The 15,000-nt window shown below is 42.7% G+C and overlaps 1 protein-coding gene across 15 annotated transcripts in view; it reads right to left on the reverse strand.

The window, feature by feature from the left end:
* The window catches only part of LOC106576577 (putative E3 ubiquitin-protein ligase HERC1), a 198,479-nt gene that overhangs the window by 125,102 nt on the left and 58,377 nt on the right, over window positions 1–15,000 (reverse strand). For 13 of the 15 annotated variants that reach the window (XM_082958015.1, XM_082958014.1, XM_082958018.1 and 10 more), the window contains exons 20-25: window positions 14,197–14,370; window positions 11,983–12,097; window positions 11,525–11,645; window positions 10,852–11,023; window positions 9,731–9,853; window positions 4,500–4,737 (exon numbers count right to left, since the gene is read on the reverse strand). In XM_082958015.1, coding sequence (XP_082814141.1) covers window positions 4,500–4,737; window positions 9,731–9,853; window positions 10,852–11,023; window positions 11,525–11,645; window positions 11,983–12,097; window positions 14,197–14,370 — 943 coding nt within the window. The remainder of the gene's footprint in view (window positions 1–4,499; window positions 4,738–9,730; window positions 9,854–10,851; window positions 11,024–11,524; window positions 11,646–11,982; window positions 12,098–14,196; window positions 14,371–15,000) is intronic. The other 2 variants (XM_082958020.1, XM_082958024.1) reach the window with 2 other exon arrangements.

A 15,000-nucleotide genomic window follows, 5' to 3' on the forward strand; every position in this document is an offset into this window, starting at 1 on the left:
GACCATAGTCTGTACCGCACAGACCAGTCAGTACCGCACAGACCAGAGTCAGTACCGCACAGACCAGAGTCAGTATCACACAGACCACAGTCAGTACCACACAGACCACAGTCAGTACCACACAGACCACAGTCAGTACCACACAGACCACAGTCAGTACCACACAGACCACAGTCAGTACCACAGTCTGTACCACACAGACCATACAGTCTGTACCGCACAGACCCCAGTCTGTACCGCACAGACCACAGTCTGTACCGCACAGACCACAGTCTGTACCGCACAGACCACAGCACAGACCACAGTCTGTACCGCACAGACCATAGTCCTGTACCGCACAGACCAGTCAGTACCGCACAGACCAGAGTCAGTACCGCACAGACCAGAGTCAGTACCGCACAGACCAGAGTCAGTACCACACAGACCACAGTCAGTACCACACAAAACCACAGTCAGTACCGCACAGACCACAGTCAGTACCACACAGACCACACAGACCACAGTCAGTACCACACAGACCACAGTCAGTACCACAGTCTGTACCACACAGACCACAGTCAGTACCACACAGACCACAGTCAGTACCACACAGACCACAGTCAGTACCACACAGACCACACAGACCACAGTCAGTACCACACAGACCACAGTCAGTACCACAGTCTGTACCACACAGACCATACAGTCAGTACCGCACAGACCACAGTCAGTACCGCACAGACCACAGTCAGTACCGCACAGACCACAGTCAGTACCGCACAGACCACAGTCTGTACCGCACAGACCACAGCACAGACCACAGTCTGTACCGCACAGACCAGTCAGTACCGCACAGACCAGTCAGTACCGCACAGACCAGAGTCAGTACCGCACAGACCAGAGTCAGTACCGCACAGACCAGAGTCAGTACCGCACAGACCACACAGACCACAGTCAGTACCACACAGACCACAGTCAGTACCACAGTCTGTACTACACAGACCACAGTCAGTACCACACAGACCACAGTCAGTACCACACAGACCACAGTCAGTACCACACAGACCACACAGACCACAGTCAGTACCACACAGACCATACAGTCAGTACCGCACAGACCATACAGTCAGTACTACACAGACCACAGTCAGTACCACACAGACCACAGTCAGTACCACAGTCAGTACCACACAGACCACAGTCAGTACCACACAGACCATACAGTCAGTACCACACAGACCATACAGTCAGTACCACACAGACCATACAGTCAGTACCACACAGACCATACAGTCAGTACCGCACAGACCATACAGTCAGTACCGCACAGACCATACAGTCAGTACCGCACAGACCACAGTCAGTACCGCACAGACCACAGTCTGTACCGCACAGACCACAGTCTGTACCGCACAGACCACAGTCTGTACCGCACAGACCACAGTCTGTACCGCACAGACCAGAGTCAGTACCGCACAGACCAGAGTCAGTACCGCACAGACCAGAGTCAGTACCGCACAGACCACAGTCAGTACCGCACAGACCACAGTCAGTACCGCACAGACCACAGTCAGTACCGCACAGACCACAGTCTGTACCGCACAGACCAGAGTCAGTACCGCACAGACCAGAGTCAGTACCGCACAGACCACAGTCAGTACCACACAGACCACAGTCAGTACCACACAGACCACAGTCAGTACTACACAGACCACAGTCAGTACTTCACAGACCACAGTCAGTACTACACATAACAGACCAGACAGTCAGTACTACACAGACCAGACAGTCAATACTACACAGACCAGACAGTGAGTACTACACATAACAGACCAGACAGTCAGTACTACACCACAGTCAGTACTACACATAACAGACCAGACAGTCAGTACTACACAGACCAGACAGTCAGTACTACACATAACAGACCAGACAGTCAGTACTACACAGACCAGACAGTCAATACTACACAGACCAGACAGTGAGTACTACACATAACAGACCAGACAGTCAGTACTACACCACAGTCAGTACTACACATAACAGACCAGACAGTCAGTACTACACAGACCAGACAGTCAGTACTACACATAACAGACCAGACAGTCAGTACTACACCACAGTCAGTACTACACATAACAGACCAGACAGTCAGTACTACACAGACCAGACAGTCAGTACTACACAGACCAGACAGTCAGTACTACACAGACCAGACAGTCAGTACTACACATAACAGACCAGACAGGCAGTACTACACATAACAGACCAGACAGTCAGTACTACACATAACAGACCAGACAGTCAGTACTACACATAACAGACCAGACAGTCAGTACTACACATAACAGACCATACAGTCAGTACTACACAGACCAGACCATACAGTCAGTACTACACAGACCAGACAGTCAGTCAGTACTACACAGACCATACAGTCAGTCAGTACTACACAGACCATACAGTCAGTCAGTACTACACAGACCATACAGTCAGTCAGTACTACACAGACCATACAGTCAGTCAGTACTACACAGACCAGACAGTCAGTCAGTACTACACAGACCAGACAGTCAGTCAGTACTACACAGACCAGACAGTCAGTACTACACAGACCAGACAGTCAGTCAGTACTACACAGACCAGACAGTCAGTCAGTACTACACAGACCATACAGTCAGTACTACACAGACCATACAGTCAGTACTACACAGACCAGACAGTCAGTACTACACATAACAGACCAGACAGTCAGTACTACACATAACAGACCAGACAGTCAGTACTACACAGACCATACAGTCAGTACTACACAGACCATACAGTCAGTACTACACAGACCATACAGTCAGTACTACACAGACCATACAGTCAGTACTACACAGACCATACAGTCAGTACTACACATAACAGACCAGACAGTCAGTACTACACATAACAGACCAGACAGTCAGTACTACACAGACCATACAGTCAGTACTACACAGACCATACAGTCAGTACTACACAGACCATACAGTCAGTACTACACAGACCAGACAGTCAGTACTACACAGACCAGACAGTCAGTACTACACAGAACAGACAGTCAGTACTACACAGACCAGACAGTCAGTACTACACATAACAGACCAGACAGGCAGTACTACACATAACAGACCAGACAGGCAGTACTACACATAACAGACCAGACAGTCAGTACTACACATAACAGACCAGACAGTCAGTACTACACATAACAGACCAGACAGTCAGTACTACACATAACAGACCATACAGTCAGTACTACACATAACAGACCATACAGTCAGTACTACACAGACCAGACAGTCAGTCAGTACTACACAGACCAGACAGTCAGTCAGTACTACACAGACCATACAGTCAGTCAGTACTACACAGACCATACAGTCAGTCAGTACTACACAGACCAGACAGTCAGTCAGTACTACACAGACCAGACAGTCAGTACTACACATAACAGACCAGACAGTCAGTACTACACATAACAGACCAGACAGTCAGTACTACACATAACAGACCAGACAGTCAGTACTACACATAACAGACCAGACAGTCAGTACTACACATAACAGACCAGACAGTCAGTACTACACATAACAGACCATACAGTCAGTACTACACATAACAGACCATACAGTCAGTACTACACATAACAGACCATACAGTCAGTACTACACAGACCAGACAGTCAGTCAGTACTACACAGACCATACAGTCAGTCAGTACTACACAGACCATACAGTCAGTCAGTACTACACAGACCATACAGTCAGTCAGTACTACACAGACCAGACAGTCAGTCAGTACTACACAGACCAGACAGTCAGTCAGTACTACACAGACCAGACAGTCAGTCAGTACTACACAGACCAGACAGTCAGTCAGTACTACACAGACTAGACAGTCAGTCAGTACTACACAGACCAGACAGTCAGTCAGTACTACACAGACCAGACAGTCAGTCAGTACTACACAGACCAGACAGTCAGTCAGTACTACACAGACCAGACAGTCAGTCAGTACTACACAGACCATACAGTCAGTCAGTACTACACAGACCATACAGTCAGTACTACACAGACCAGACAGTCAGTACTACACAGACCAGACAGTCAGTACTACACATAACAGACCAGACAGTCAGTACTACACATAACAGACCAGACAGTCAGTACTACACAGACCATACAGTCAGTACTACACAGAGCAGACAGTCAGTACTACACAGACCATACAGTCAGTACTACACAGACCAGACAGTCAGTACTACACAGACCAGACAGTCAGTACTACACAGAGCAGACAGTCAGTACTACACAGACCATACAGTCAGTACTACACAGAGCAGACAGTCAGTACTACACAGAGCAGACAGTCAGTACTACACAGACCATACAGTCAGTACTACACAGAACAGACAGTCAGTACTACACAGAACAGACAGTCAGTACTACACAGACCAGACCAGTCAGTCATAGAAGTTGTGTTGTTCTGACCTGGTCTTGAAGCCCGTCCCGTCCTGCTGTCCCTGGCCGGCTGACTGGAAGGTTCCGTGTCCCTCGTCCTGCTGTTTCCCCAGTTCCCCCTGTACAGGGCTGACCCCCAGCAGCAGCAGAGCACAGCGGTGGACCACTGAGTTACAGGCGGCTGTGTACAGGTCCTGTCCCTCAGGCAGCCCTGTACAGCTGTCTCTCCTGTGCTGCTCCTCCTGGGATGTCGTGGCCTCCTCCTCCCCTAATAACAATAACACATTATTAATATAGAAAGGGTGATTTCACTGAGGAGAAATGGTGTGCTTGCTTCAGCTGGACAAAACCATCAGTCTGAAGAACGTTGAATATTTAGAGTGGTCTGTAGCAAGCATATGTAATCAATAATACATAGATATTTTAAAGTGCTTTTATAAAACCTAAACCAAAGGCCTTTTACAATAAGCAACTATACGTTAAACAAAAACAACAGCAAACAAAAACTACAAGTCACTTTGGATAAAAGTATCTGCTAAATGGCAGATACATGTTATGTGATATTATACTGAAAATAACCTTCCCCTCCTCCTCATAGCTACATATTATATTATACTGAAAATAACCTTCCCCTCCTCCTCATAGCTACATATTATATTATACTGAAAATAACCTTCCCACCTCCTCATAGCTACATATTATATTATACTGAAAATAACCTTCCCACCTCCTCATAGCTACATATTATATTATACTGAAAATAACCTTCCCACCTCCTCATAGCTACATATTATATTATACTGAAAATAACCTTCCCACCTCCTCATAGCTACATATTATATTATACGGAAAATAACCTTCCCCTCCTCCTCATAGCTACATATTATATTATACTGAAAATAACCTTCCCCTCCTCCTCATAGCTACATATTATATTACACTGAAAATAACCTTCCCCTCCTCCTCATAGCTACATATTATATTATACTGAAAATAACCTTCCCCTCCTCCTCATAGCTACATATTATATTATACTGAAAATAACCTTCCCACCTCCTCATAGCTACATATTATATTATACTGAAAATAACCTTCCCCTCCTCCTCATAGCTACATATTATATTATACTGAAAATAACCTTCCCCTCCTCCTCATAGCTACATATTATATTATACTGAAAATAACCTTCCCACCTCCTCATAGCTACATATTATATTATACTGAAAATAACCTTCCCCTCCTCCTCATAGCTACATATTATATTATACTGAAAATAACCTTCCCACCTCCTCATAGCTACATATTATATTATACTGAAAATAACCTTCCCCTCCTCCTCATAGCTACATATTATATTATACTGAAAATAACCTTCCCCTCCTCCTCATAGCTACATATTATATTATACGGAAAATAACCTTCCCCTCCTCCTCATAGCTACATATTATATTATACTGAAAATAACCTTCCCACCTCCTCATAGCTACATATTATATTATACTGAAAATAACCTTCCCACCTCCTCATAGCTACATATTATATTATACTGAAAATAACCTTCCCCTCCTCCTCATAGCTACATATTATATTATACTGAAAATAACCTTCCCACCTCCTCATAGCTACATATTATATTATACTGAAAATAACCTTCCCCTCCTCCTCATAGCTACATATTATATTATACTGAAAATAACCTTCCCCTCCTCCTCATAGCTACATATTATATTATACTGAAAATAACCTTCCCCTCCTCCTCATAGCTACATATTATATTATACTGAAAATAACCTTCCCACCTCCTCATAGCTACATATTATATTATACTGAAAATAACCTTCCCCTCCTCCTCATAGCTACATATTATATTATACTGAAAATAACCTTCCCCTCCTCCTCATAGCTACATATTATATTATACTGAAAATAACCTTCCCCTCCTCATAGCTACATATTATATTATACGGAAAATAACCTTCCCCTCCTCCTCATAGCTACATATTATATTATACTGAAAATAACCTTCCCACCTCCTCATAGCTACATATTATATTATACTGAAAATAACTATCCCACCTCCTCATAGCTACATATTATATTATACTGAAAATAACCTTCCCACCTCCTCATAGCTACATATTATATTATACTGAAAATAACCTTCCCACCTCCTCATAGCTACATATTATATTATACTGAAAATAACCTTCCCCTCCTCCTCATAGCTACATATTATATTATACTGAAAATAACCTTCCCCTCCTCCTCATAGCTACATATTATATTATACTGAAAATAACCTTCCCCTCCTCATAGCTACATATTATATTATACGGAAAATAACCTTCCCCTCCTCCTCATAGCTACATATTATATTATACTGAAAATAACCTTCCCACCTCCTCATAGCTACATATTATATTATACTGAAAATAACCTTCCCCTCCTCCTCATAGCTACATATTATATTATACTGAAAATAACCTTCCCACCTCCTCATAGCTACATATTATATTATACTGAAAATAACCTTCCCCTCCTCCTCATAGCTACATATTATATTATACGGAAAATAACCTTCCCCTCCTCCTCATAGCTACATATTATATTATACTGAAAATAACCTTCCCCTCCTCCTCATAGCTACATATTATATTATACGGAAAATAACCTTCCCCTCCTCCTCATAGCTACATATTATATTATACTGAAAATAACCTTCCCCTCCTCATAGCTAAATATTATATTATACTGAAAATAACCTTCCCCTCCTCCTCATAGCTACATATTATATTATACTGAAAATAACCTTCCCCTCCTCCTCATAGCTACATATTATATTATACTGAAAATAACCTTCCCCTCCTCCTCATAGCTACATATTATATTATACTGAAAATAACCTTCCCACCTCCTCATAGCTACATATTATATTATACTGAAAATAACCTTCCCCTCCTCCTCATAGCTACATATTATATTATACTGAAAATAACCTTCCCCTCCTCCTCATAGCTACATATTATATTATACTGAAAATAACCTTCCCACCTCCTCATAGCTACATATTATATTATACTGAAAATAACCTTCCCCTCCTCCTCATAGCTACATATTATATTATACTGAAAATAACCTTCCCACCTCCTCATAGCTACATATTATATTATACTGAAAATAACCTTCCCCTCCTCCTCATAGCTACATATTATATTATACTGAAAATAACCTTCCCCTCCTCCTCATAGCTACATATTATATTATACTGAAAATAATCTTCCCCTCCTCATAGCTACATATTATATTATACTGAAAATAACCTTCCCCTCCTCATAGCTACATATTATATTATACGGAAAATAACCTTCCCACCTCCTCATAGCTACATATTATATTACACTGAAAATAACCTTCCCCACCTCCTCATAGCTACATATTATATTATACTGAAAATAACCTTCCCCACCTCCTCATAGCTACATATTATATTATACTGAAAATAACCTTCCCACCTCCTCATAGCTACATATTATATTATACTGAAAATAACCTTCCCACCTCCTCATAGCTACATATTATATTATACTGAAAATAACCTTCCCCTCCTCCTCATAGCTACATATTATATTATACTGAAAATAACCTTCCCCTCCTCCTCATAGCTACATATTATATTATACTGAAAATAACCTTCCCCTCCTCATAGCTACATATTATATTATACGGAAAATAACCTTCCCCTCCTCCTCATAGCTACATATTATATTATACTGAAAATAACCTTCCCACCTCCTCATAGCTACATATTATATTATACTGAAAATAACCTTCCCCTCCTCCTCATAGCTACATATTATATTATACTGAAAATAACCTTCCCACCTCCTCATAGCTACATATTATATTATACTGAAAATAACCTTCCCCTCCTCCTCATAGCTACATATTATATTATACGGAAAATAACCTTCCCCTCCTCCTCATAGCTACATATTATATTATACTGAAAATAACCTTCCACTCCTCCTCATAGCTACATATTATATTATACTGAAAATAACCTTCCCACCTCCTCATAGCTACATATTATATTATACTGAAAATAACCTTCCCCTCCTCCTCATAGCTACATATTATATTATACTGAAAATAACCTTCCCCTCCTCATAGCTACATATTATATTATACTGAAAATAACCTTCCCCTCCTCCTCATAGCTACATATTATATTATACTGAAAATAACCTTCCCCTCCTCCTCATAGCTACATATTATATTATACTGAAAATAACCTTCCCCTCCTCCTCATAGCTACATATTATATTATACTGAAAATAACCTTCCCACCTCCTCATAGCTACATATTATATTATACTGAAAATAACCTTCCCCTCCTCCTCATAGCTACATATTATATTATACTGAAAATAACCTTCCCCTCCTCCTCATAGCTACATATTATATTATACTGAAAATAACCTTCCCCTCCTCATAGCTACATATTATATTATACTGAAAATAACCTTCCCCTCCTCATAGCTACATATTATATTATACGGAAAATAACCTTCCCACCTCCTCATAGCTACATATTATATTACACTGAAAATAACCTTCCCCACCTCCTCATAGCTACATATTATATTATACTGAAAATAACCTTCCCACCTCCTCATAGCTACATATTATATTATACTGAAAATAACCTTCCCCTCCTCCTCATAGCTACATATTATATTATACTGAAAATAACCTTCCCACCTCCTCATAGCTACATATTATATTATACTGAAAATAACCTTCCCACCTCCTCATAGCTACATATTATATTATACTGAAAATAACTATCCCCTCCTCCTCATAGCTACATATTATATTACACTGAAAATAACCTTCCCCTCCTCCTCATAGCTACATATTATATTATACTGAAAATAACCTTCCCCTCCTCCTCATAGCTACATATTATATTATACTGAAAATAACCTTCCCCTCCTCCTCATAGCTACATATTATATTATACTGAAAATAACCTTCCCCTCCTCCTCATAGCTACATATTATATTATACTGAAAATAACCTTCCCACCTCCTCATAGCTACATATTATATTATACTGAAAATAACCTTTTCCTCCTCCACCTCCACCTCCTTCCCTTACCTCCCCCTCCTCTACCCCCTCCACCCCCACCACCTCCTCCTTACCTTACCTCCCCCTCACCTACCCCTTCCTCCTCCATCTCCACCTCCTCCTCCCCTTACCTCCCCCAACTCCTCCTCCTCTGCTTCCTCCTGAGGTCAGGCCTCCCCCGGCGCTGCTGCTGGCCCTCTCCCTTTCTCGGCTCCTCGCCGCCTCCCGCGCTGAGAGGAAACATTGAAAGATTTCTGTGCCGTGCGACAGACAGACACAGAGAGACATCACACAGGGCGCCGGGTTAAAGGAAGCTGCGCGTTAAACCACGCTGTGACGTAGGTTAATGAAGCTCTAACCCATGCTAGTCCTGCTGGACTACAGTAAGACTCATTCAAGGCTGTATAACCCAGGTCCCCTTGTCCTATCCCTGTACCTTTGGGTGCCCATTGGTCGGCTAGGTGGAGCCATAGCCCTACTATTGATTACAGCTATAGGGTTTGAACTGGTAGCACCGTAGGGTCAGAGGTCAGGAGAAGAGCTAGGTGCTATTTGAAGTCCTCACAGATTTGTTTTGGAGCAAATTCCCTTTAAATTTTTACAAACATCAAATCAAATATTATTGGGACTGAACTTGTCCAAGGGCCAGTAGGAGGGTCCCAACTGTTCTCCTTGTCGTAGCCAGAGTTACAGAGACAGATGTAAATAACAGTGGCAAGCAGCAACGAGGTCAAAACCCGCCAAACTGGTACACACTGCAGGTCAACTCCACGCTGAATGTGTGTTTTCAGCTGTTACTGAAGCCGTTAACTGTAGTTTCCTTCATCACCTCTTCAGTTTGTAGTAATAACCTTTAGTCTACACTGCTATCACATCCACATCCTGTCACTAGAAATACAACCCCGGTGTGCAACAGAGACCAAAGTCTGATTGTGGTTAGTTTGTACTGTCACATTACCCAGGACCATGGTTGGCTCAGTTAACTGACCATGCTTTAGACTCTATATGGACCAAAGGTCACAGTAACATCAAAACTAGCAACCATCTTCTCCCTCTCCCATGCATTCACTCCCTGCATGTGCTCTTCAGTGTTTTAAACATATTCAGTCCAAGTGAATTCAGGGAGGAAGAGGAAGAGGAAGATGAGTCTGCTAGGTAGCAGTGTGTTCAGTGACAGCCTATTCAGTGTGTGTCTTGGTAGGAGTACATTCAGTAAGAGTGTTGTGTCCATGCAGTAAAGTGAACTACTCACTCCCAGCGGTCATGACTTCGTGCTCTCTCTCCTCCTCTTCCTCATCCTGCTCCTGATGCACATCCTCCCTTTCTCGGTCCGTCCTCTCTTCTAGCTCCGCCTCCTCGTCGATGGTCCTCGTGAACGAGTGCTCCTGGGGGTCCATCTCCAGCGAGTCCTGATTGTCTGAAATCTGATCGGGCACAACACCGAACACCCGTTAAAAGTGTTGTCACGATATCAGAATTTCAGGTTTAGTATCACGATACTCGATACCGAAACAAAACCTCAACGATACCACGGCCAACAAATGATGCGTTTTAGTTTAAGGGTTGATTTGGAATAAGGCAGTAGACCCTGAGGATGTTTTATGGACCAGCGGACCAGTTACTGAAGTGTCTAGGATGTAGGGGATTAAGGGTTGATTTGGAATAAGGCAGTTGACCCTGAGGATGTTTTATGGACCAGCGGACCAGTTACTGAAGTGTCTAGGATGTAGGGGGTTAAGGGTTGATTTGGAATAAGGCAGTAGACCCTGAGGATGTTTTATGGACCAGCGGACCAGTTACTGAAGTGTCTAGGATGTAGGGGGTTAAGAATTGATTTGGAATAAGGCAGTAGACCCTGAGGTGGAACTGAAAGGATGTTGTATGGACCAGCGGACCAGTTACTGAAGAAGAGCCAGGTCCCTTACCCTCCTCTCCCGGGAAGACGAGCGTGTCTGGATGACGTCCATGTTCTTGCAGGCTAGCAGGCGGTTCCTGACCTTGTAGACACTACGGTACACCTCAGCCAGCGTCTTACACGGCTGGTACCTGGTGGAAACACATACACAGACACACTGACTGGTGAACCAAGCGTGCCACATCAAATAGACAATGCATGTGCAGTAGCATAGACCAACACTCTCCAGAATAAGTATGTGTCAAATGGCACCATATAGGGTGCCAGAGCCCTACTGACCCTGGTTTAAAGTAGTGCACTATATAGGGAATAGGGTGCCAGAGTCCTACGGACCCTGGTCTAAAGTAGTGCACTATATTGGAAATAGGGTGCCAGAGTCCTACTGACCCTGGTCTAAAGTAGTGCACTATATAGGGAATAGGGTGCCATTGGGAAGGCAGAACCATGATGGGTGTGCAGTAGTATTACCTGCCCTCTCCACAGGCTTGGCCCAGCAGGCCGGTATGCTTCAGTAGAGCAGCCAGGACAAACCTGGACACTGTGTCCAATAAGGTCTCATTACAGAGAGAGGCATTGTCCCAGTCTGGAACACAAGACAAATACATGGATATTACTACATATTACAGCAGGAATAATACTCTGGTTATTCTAAACTACACCGTCATGAAACAAAGATGGATGCTGATTCTCCATTACACTGAATGAACTGAAAAACTGAATAGACTGATTAAACTGTGGGAGCATTTAACAGAGAGCGAGCATCACTCAATAAACTGTGGGAGCATTCAACAGAGAGCGAGCATCACTCAATAAACTGTGGGAGCATTCAACAGAGAACGGGCATCACTCAATAAACTGTGGGAGCATTCAACAGAGAGCGAGCATCACTCAATAAACTGTGGGAGCATTCAACAGAGAGTGAGCATCACTCAATAAACTGTGGGAGCATTCAATAGAGAGCGAGCATCACTCAATAAACTGTGGGAGCATTCAATAGAGAGCAGGCATCACTCAAAAAACGGAATACACTGTGGGAGCATTTAACAGAGAGCGGGAATCACTCAAACTGAATAAACTGTGGGAGAATTTAACAGAGAGCGGGAATCACTCAATAAACTGAATAAACTGTGGGAGCATTTAACAGATAGCGGGCATCACTCAATAAACTGAATACACCGTGGGAGCATTTAACAGATAGTGGGATTCACTCAATAAACTGTGGGAGCATTTAACAGAGAGCGGGCATCACTCAATAAACTGAATAAACTGTGGGAGAATTTAACTGAGAGCGGGAATCAGTCAATAAACTGAATACACTGTGGGAGCATTCAACAGACAGTGGGCATCACTCAATAAACTGTGGGAGAATTTAACAGAGAGCGGGCATCACTCAAACTGAATACACTGTGGGAGCATTCAACAGACAGTGGGCATCATTCAATAAACTGTGGGAGCATTTAACAGAGAGTGGGAATCACTCAATAAACTGAATAAACTGTGGGAGAATTTAACAGAGAGCGGGCATCACTCAATAAACTGTGGGAGCATTCAATAGAGAGCGAGCATCACTCAATAAACTGTGGGAGCATTTAACAGAGAGCGGGCATCACACAAACTGTGGGAGAATTTAACAGAGAGCGAGCATCACTCAATAAACTGTGGGAGAATTCAATAGAGAGCGAGCATCACTCAATAAACTGTGGGAGCATTCAATAGAGAGCGAGCATCACTCAATAAACTGTGGGAGCATTCAATAGAGAGCGAGCATCACTCAATAAACTGTGGGAGCATTCAATAGAGAGCGAGCATCACTCAATAAACTGTGGGAGCATTCAATAGAGAGCGAGCATCACTCAATAAACTGTGGGAGCCTTCAACAGAGAGCGAGCATCACTCAATAAACTGTGGGAGCATTTAACAGAGAGCGGGCATCACTCAATAAACTGTGGGAGAATTTAACAGAGAGCGGGCATCACTCAATAAACTGTGGGAGCATTTAACAGAGAGCGAGCATCACTCAATAAACTGTGGGAGCATTCATTCATGACGTTTTTGAACCTTGCATCTGGAAGTAACAGGATGTGCGTCCACTACTTGTGAACGATTCTACTATTGTTATACAATCCACACCATTTCAGTAATGTATTATAGTTCATCCACATATAATCCACACCATTTCAGTAATGTATTATAGTTCATCCACATATAATCCACACCACTTCAGTAATGTATTATAGTTCATCCACATATAATCCACACCATTTCAGTAATGTATTATAGTTCATCCACATATAATCCACACCATTTCAGTAATGTATTATAGTTCATCCACATATAATCCACACCATTTCAGTAATGTATTATAGTTCATCCACATATAATCCACACCATTTCAGTAATGTATTATAGTTCATCCACATATAATCCACACCATTTCTGTAATGTATTATAGTTCATCCACATATAATCCACACCATTTCAGTAATGTATTATAGTTCATCCACATATAATCCACACCATTTCTGTAATGTATTATAGTTCATCCAGAAACAATCCACACCATTTCTGTAATGTATTATAGTTCATCCAGAAACAATCCACACCATTTCTGTAATGTATTATAGTTCATCCAGAAACAATCCACACCATTTCTGTAATGTATTATAGTTCATCCTCTTGTACCTTTGCTGGTGGCGTAGTCCTGCATGTTGCTCCAGAGACCGTTGGTGGGTTCTTTAGTGGAGCCCAGGGCCAGCTCTACTAGGATGCTGATATCTGCTCTCAGAGTACAGTCAAATGGTTTCTGCTCCTCATTACCTGAGAGGGCCTCCTCTAACAGCCAGCTGATGCAGTTATCTAAGGCACATACAAACACAATACAGGCCATCACTGTCAGCAAATAAATGAAACAGATCAGAATAAAAATAAAACCAGATAGGACCACTGATAGAGTTATCTAGAGGGAGGTCACCAGATAGGACCACTGATACAGTTATCTAGAGGGAGGTCACCAGATAGGACCACTGATACAGTTATCTAGAGGGAGGTCACCAGATAGGACCACTGATACAGTTATCTAGAGGGAGGTCACCAGATAGGACCACTGATACAGTTATCTAGAGGGAGGTCACCAGATAGGACCACTGATACAGTTATCTAGAGGGAGGTCACCAGATAGGACCACTGATACAGTTATCTAGAGGGAGGTCACCAGATAGGACCACTGATACAGTTATCTAGAGGGAGGTCACCAGATAGGACCACTGATACAGTTATCTAGAGGGAGGTCACCAGATAGGACCACTGATACAGTTATCTAGAGGGAGGTCACCAGATAGGACCACTGATACAGTTATCTAGAGGGAGGTCACCAGATAGGACCACTGATACAGTTATCTAGAGGGAGGTCACCAGATAGGACCACTGATACAGTTATCTAGAGGGAGGTCACCAGATAGGACCACTGATACAGTTATCTAGAGGGAG

Source organism: Salmo salar, chromosome 11 (assembly GCF_965601325.2).
Source record: "Salmo salar chromosome 11, fSalSal1, whole genome shotgun sequence".
In the NCBI taxonomy this organism is placed as follows: Eukaryota; Metazoa; Chordata; class Actinopteri; order Salmoniformes; family Salmonidae; genus Salmo; species Salmo salar.